Source organism: Leiobunum rupestre, chromosome 1 (assembly GCF_980474605.1).
Source record: "Leiobunum rupestre chromosome 1, qqLeiRupe1.1.hap1, whole genome shotgun sequence".
Lineage (NCBI taxonomy): Eukaryota > Metazoa > Arthropoda > Arachnida > Opiliones > Sclerosomatidae > Leiobunum > Leiobunum rupestre.
This window is the reverse complement of record NC_143384.1, coordinates 95508399-95514881: the sequence shown is the minus strand read 5'-3', so window position 1 is coordinate 95514881 and position 6483 is coordinate 95508399. Positions and strand designations below refer to the sequence as shown.

At 44.8% G+C, this 6483-nt stretch overlaps 1 protein-coding gene across 1 annotated transcript; it reads right to left on the bottom strand.

Moving 5' to 3' along the window:
* Window positions 1-2830: 2830 nt before the first annotated feature.
* Window positions 2831-5749, bottom strand: LOC149969034 (uncharacterized). Its single transcript, XM_090170010.1, has 3 exons — window positions 5554-5749; window positions 3898-5003; window positions 2831-3679 (listed from the first exon to the last, which is right to left on the bottom strand). The coding sequence occupies exons 1-3, from the start codon at window positions 5747-5749 to the stop codon at window positions 2831-2833; spliced, it is 2151 nt and encodes a 716-aa protein (XP_090026136.1).
* Between the last annotated feature and the right edge of the window lie 734 nt (window positions 5750-6483).

The window sequence follows — 6483 nt, the reverse complement described above, 5'->3', positions numbered from 1 at the left end:
ATTAAATATCACTAACAGTGAAGGTTTATGTGTTACTTTCTGGGCCATCAACATATATATTTAAATCGGCAGCACTTGTTAAAATATTGTTAACAACTTTTTTTGTTCCCTGCGTTTCAATCGAGATTCGCGTTTCTGTACTGTTAAAGATTGTAAATTTTGCAAAGGGACAGACAGGCGGGGTTTGGTCAAATTTCTAGATGGCACGGCCAATTGAACTAAGACTTGTTGATGAGTTTTCCTGGGAGTTCCTGTGAGTTCTGAGCGTAAATATCTTTCATAATCCTCCGTTTCAAAATATTCAGAGCAAATAAAACTAGTATTTGGATTCAACTTATCTTGCCTATGACATTTAATAATCCATTGTTTTCTTCTTTCGGGATCTTTTTGGAATTTATGTGTTCAGTTGCTGGGTTTCGTTTTGTTATTTCTAAACAGTTATTGCAAACAGCTACGCCACATCTTGTTCCAGGCATTTCAAAGACCAACCTTAATTAATATAAATACATTCTAAGACCAAAAGTTTATTATCTGATATAAATAAGACCTTCTAAGATACTGAAAAATAACCGAATCATAGTAGGCCGTGCCCTCTAAAACGCATAATTATCCATGCAATTCTAGTTTGGTTAATGGTCTTATATTATTGTCTAATAATAATAGTTAAAAAATACTTATAATACCTTGATAAAACTACCAAACAATAACTTACTAATTAATTTCCGACATCAAAATCCTCACCTTCAACGACCTGCTGAAACAGGCTGGAAGCCCAAAATAAATGTTTTTTCTGCTTTTATGTCAGTGTTCCCACCCGGGTCTCCTGATGGTGGGCGGCATCCACTCTTTAACTTAGGATGGCAATTTATATATCAAACGATAAGAAATCACGTAGCCCCAACAGCTTTTGTATTAGTTTGTCTGCCTGTGTCTACTAATGGTGTATGGGTTTGCCCACTCGAATACACTGATGTGGAACTAATATTACGGCCTGCGCCGCCTTGTTATACTGTCCTGTGGAACGCATTTTTACGATTGTTGTAATTTTATTAAGTATCGTCTGCTGTGTCGTCCGCAGCAAGCCTTCTCGCGTGCTGTGACGTCACGAAGAAACCTGCTCTTTCAATCGTTGAGTTTGTTGAGTTAAGGTTGTCAACGTGACGTCAAAACCCGATTTTACATGGTTCGGGGAATTTGAGAATACTTCCAAAATTATTCCAGGGAATAGTCAGGGAAATTTATAAAGACCCCACAATAATCGGGCAAACAAATTTTTGCAAGATGTATTAAAAATACATAAGAATTATTTTTCAATATTTTGCCTCGAAACATAAATTTATTTTTCAAAAATGGTCGGGGAAATTTGGGAATTTGGTCAAGGAAAACCTGGAAATGTCAGGGAATTTAATTCCGGAAATTTGGTACGAACCTTGTTTTACAAAAATCGTTCAGAGAAAAAAGTTGTCAACGCTGAGAACGTAGCTATAGGAGAGTTTGGCTTATGAAAAAGTGGCAAATAGATGGCGTGCCCGACGCTGTGTAGCCCCTTCATATATTTAGGGGCCTTCCCCCAATGCATAAAAGTAACAATCATTTGTTGAAAACGAATAAAATAAAACTTTTTTAGTGGTTGTTTATAAATAACGTTGCAAATAATTTAATCGAATAAAAAGCATTTGAAATAAATAAACTAAAATATTTTTTAGTTTATAAATAAAAAGTCCATAATATCTGTTTTATCTAATCATTTCAAATAAATTTATTTTGAAAATAAAATAGGACAGAAATATTTGGTCATCAACTATTTTCGGTTTGCGTAGTTTACAAATAGATAAATAACTTTATTTGAGAGGGCTAGACACAAGTAAAATAGCTGAAAGTAAAGACTTAGGCAAGATTTATAAAAAAGTCTCTCTAAGTCCTCTAGTGGCAGATTTCGAAAGTTTGACAGTAGATTAATTTCTCAGTGACGGTAATGGTTTCTCATAGCGTTACCGTTTTTTAGTGTAGATTTAATAACTTGTTTAAGGTAATATAACATTCGCGACAGAAACTGTTTTAGATGGCGCTGCGGCGCCGACGTTCCCTCGCCATTTCTTGAGTTTGTAGCCTCTGCTATTATCGAAATTGCGTAAATCTGGGAGTCGATCTGTTCCGTTCTTAAGTTCTTAAGTTCTTTTTATTGCCCAACAAAAGGTCGAAACCCATCACGTCAAGATACAGTAATACAAACAATAGGTATATACAGAATCACTAAACCGAATTCATACGAGAAGGTCGGAAAAAAAAATATATATAAGCAGATAGACAGAGAATTTAAAAACCGCATAAATATGTAACATAGATATATGGAATTAGAATATAAACAGGAACGCTATACAGAGTTCCAATAAAGAGCCGCTAGAGACTAGACAAAGAGGTCTAGGTAAGTCGTAAGGGCCTTCCTGAATTGTTTGGGACTAGGTACGACTTTGAGAAAGTCAGGGAGAGAGTTCCAATCGCGGAGAGAAGACGGGAGAAAGGAATGTTTCCGGACGGAGAGGCGAAGGCCATGGAGGATGAACGAAACTGCTTTTTCACCCCGGGGGGCCCGGCGCCATGCCGAGATGGCAGAGGTTAGTGGAGCCAGGGCGCCGTTCGAGCGATGTATAACGCTATTCACTAGGGTGAGGCGTTTCACCCGACGACGACAAGCCAACGTATCCCACCGAAAGTTTTTCATAACCCTGGTCATGCTGACACTCCAGGAAAATCCGACGATGACCGCGAAACGGAGATCGCGCCGCTGAATGCGCTCCAGCGCGTGCGTGCCGCTCGCAGTGTGCGGTGACTAAATCGGGGAGCAATACTCGAGGATGGGCAGGACGTAAGTTTTTATAGACAAGGCTTTGGTGGAGAACGAGCAGTGCGAGAGATGCCTGCGCACAAATCCGAGGGCCCGCGCAGCTCGAGATGTGACTTGGTCAATATGGCTAGACCATTCTAGAGAATTGGTGATCGTGACTCCTAGGTACTTATGCGTGGGGACGACAGTCAGCGCGGAGCCGTCCAGAGTGTAGGCGGGAATTATAACTGGTTGCCCAGATCGGTGCAGTGACAACACGGCGCATTTGGACGCATTAAGTGGGAGCTTCCATTGGTCACTCCAGTCCTGAATGCGGTTGAGGTCCTCCTGTACAAGTGTTACGTCAAGAGTGGTATAAATAGTTCTGGATAGGGCCACATCGTCAGCGAAGATAAACAAAGTTGAGGCGACATTGTCCCCAATGTCGTTAATATATACCACAAATAGGAGTGGGCCAAGGACCGAGCCCTGGGGGACACCCGATGGAGCAGCAATACATTCGGAAGTACCGCCCGGAATCACTACTCGGAACCGGCGGGTCTCCAGGTACGCGGCCAGCCAGTTTAATGTCTTGCCCCTTATGCCGTAGGAGTGAAGTTTTGTCTTGAGGAGTTCGTGGGGCACAGAGTCGAAGGCTTTCCGGAAATCCAAGAATATGATATCGACTCTGCCAGAGTTTTCGAGGCCAGCAGACCATTCCTCCATACAGCAGAGGAGTTGGGATTCCGTACTGTACGCCCTCCTGAAACCATGTTGGTACTGCTTCAGGACTTCGTTAGTGGCGAGGTGGGCTGTGATGTCGGAGGTAACGATATGTTCATCTAGCTTAAGCACCTGCGAGAGAAGTGCAATAGGGCGATACTCCGAAGGGTCTGATTTGTCGCCTCCCTTCGGTACTGGAGTGATGTTAGCCGAACTCCAGTCGTCAGGGATAATCCCCTCATCATAGGACAGTTGGAAGAGGTAAGTTAGGGGGCGGCTAGGACCTCGGCACAGTTTTTCAACACTATCGCCGGAACACAGTCAGAGCCAGCCGCTTTAAATGGATTTACCTTCAGCAGCAGCCTCTTGACACCAGGTCCAGAGAAGATAATAGGCGCCATTGTAGGAGCCCTCTGAGGTAGGAGGGGGACCGATGAGAGGTGGTGCACTGGGAAGGTTCGTTGGAAGGTGACAGCCATTAGGCTAGCCTTCTCCTCTGGTCGAGAGATGACCTTGTCTTTGTAGGTGAGATCGGGAATCCCGGACGACTTAAATTTTTGGGTGACAAGTTGGTAAAATTGGCGCCTGTTTTCTGAGAGGTCGGAGGCAACACTGTCCATGTGGTGCGTGCGGGCAGCCCGGATGGCGTATTTTATGATCGCGCGGTGGCTAACGAATTTCCGTTGGTTGGTAGCCGAGGGATGGAGAAGGGCACAATTATAGCGGCGCTTGGTCATACGGATGAGGCGTTTGAGGGACTGTCCCACCCAAGGAAGGTTCCGCCTTGAGGAGAGTTTCTTCTTGGGGACGTGATCTGTCACCACCTTTTCAATCGCGCCTTTGATGACGTCCCACACATCGCGAACGGAGATGACATCAGGGGGAGCGATTAGGGACAGCTCCGCCGAAAGGACAGCAAAATCGGCCTTGTTGAAATTCGATACGATACGCGGAGTAGAGCGGTGTTGGGGATGCACCCGCCGCACGGTGAACAGGAGGAAGTCATGGTCCGCGAGGCCAGGGAGATGATTGATTGGGCCAATAAGGTCAGTATCATAAACAAGGACCAGATCGAGCAAATTCCCACCCGCAGTAGTGTCCCTAGTTGGGTCCTCAACGCATTGCGTGAGGCTTGCAGCGAGCGTGGCGTGGATGAAGGCCGATGCCATAGAGGAGGGGCTGGTAAGGGAGCCCCAGTTGATGCTAGGGAAGTTGAAGTCTCCCAATAGCAGAAGGTCAGACGAGATGGAGGCCAGTCGAGTGATTAGTGCATTAGGGTTTTTGGTGGATGCGGCCGTCGCCGTGTGGGATCGGTATACCCAGCAGATACACAGACAGGAGGAGCCAATATTTACTCTCGCCGCTACCGCCTCGACAGTGGTGTTTAGGTCCAGTGGAAAGGACTTGTAGTCGTTGTCAATGGCAAGGCAGACACCCCCTCCGTGCTTGTTTCTGTCTTTACGATAGACGGTAAAGTTTGGGCCAAATAGTTCGGAAGAGGATATAGAGGCATCAGCCTAGGTCTCGGAGATTGCAATCACGAATGGTCTGTGAGTGTCAACATAGTCCCGGAGGGCGTGGATCTTGTTGCATATTGAGTTCAGATTCGAGTATAGGATCCGCCGGCCACTCAGATCGCGTCAGACCACAGTTGGGTTAGGAGTGGTGGTGAGAGCCTGGGTAGTAGGTGTAGCAGGGCGATACGGCGCCACAGTGATGCCTCTTGCCCAGATAGCAGGTTGGAAAGCCTGGCGAGCTTGGTGCCCAGGGAGATCAACTGTGTAGGAAGTGAAGCCAAAGCGGTCCTCACGGGGGATTTCCACCACAGCTAAGGGATGGAGACCGGCCTTACAAAGATGGGCCTCCACCTGGGAAGCTGTCGTTGGCCTGTCCAAACGAGACACTATGAGGCTAGTTTCAACCTTAGCGGCAAGATGGGCGAAGGCGGACTCTGTGCTTGTTCACACGTCCAGCCGCAGATCGGTGCCATCGGGAGAGTACAATACCCTCAGGCCAGTTAGCAGTATCAAGGGCCGTACCTTCCACCAAAGAGATGACCTCAAAAAATCCCGTTTGGAAGGTTTGGTTTCGTAACGATAGGAGACGCAGGCTGTAGGAGGTGACTCCGAAACCAGTAATGTGTTTCTCGAGGGCAGTCTTTGTCAGCTGCGGGTGCAAACGCGATACGTAAATAGTAGTCATGGTAGGAGCAGCCTGAAGGCAGGGCCCCTAGAGGTCCTATAATTCCTATAAAATCCTATATTTTCAAAAATGTCCTATAACATCCTATATTTTTAGCAAAATCCCCCAGAAGTCCTATAAAATCCTAAAATTTTGATATTTTGCCCATATCAAATTAGTTAAATTGCTAAATTTAGCGATAGGATAAATTCCTATACCAAGTCATTCTAGTCTATACTTTTGTTATTGTTAACATGGCTAGCTAGTAGTATTTTTGTGATAAAATGTTTAAATAGTTTCTATTTTTTAAGTGAAAATCAAAGATTTATTTATCTAAGTCGCTTGATGACTTAGGCCTAAGGTGGTGCCTAGGGTATTAGCCTAGCTGATTATTATTAATTATAGATTTTGTTTTTAAATATATAAAGTTAGTAAATGAAATAGCATATTTAGTCCTATAAAATCCTATAATTTTGTAACAATAGTCCTATAAAGTCCTATAATTTTAGAAATATAATCCTATTTTTCCTATAATAAAATTTAAGATTTGAGTGAGGGCTCTGTGAAGGCTATCCGCAGTTGATTCAATGGCCTCTCCGTGCACTTGGCGCGATCGGTGCTTGTTGGGCGGACTAAGGCCCCCTTTAGTCGGCGGTCTAGGGCCCCCTTTTGACTTTTTACGGACAACAGTCACCCAGGAGTTTTCCGTGGGTTTCGGAGCAGGCTTCGGTAATATCGCCAGCCCTGGGGAACCA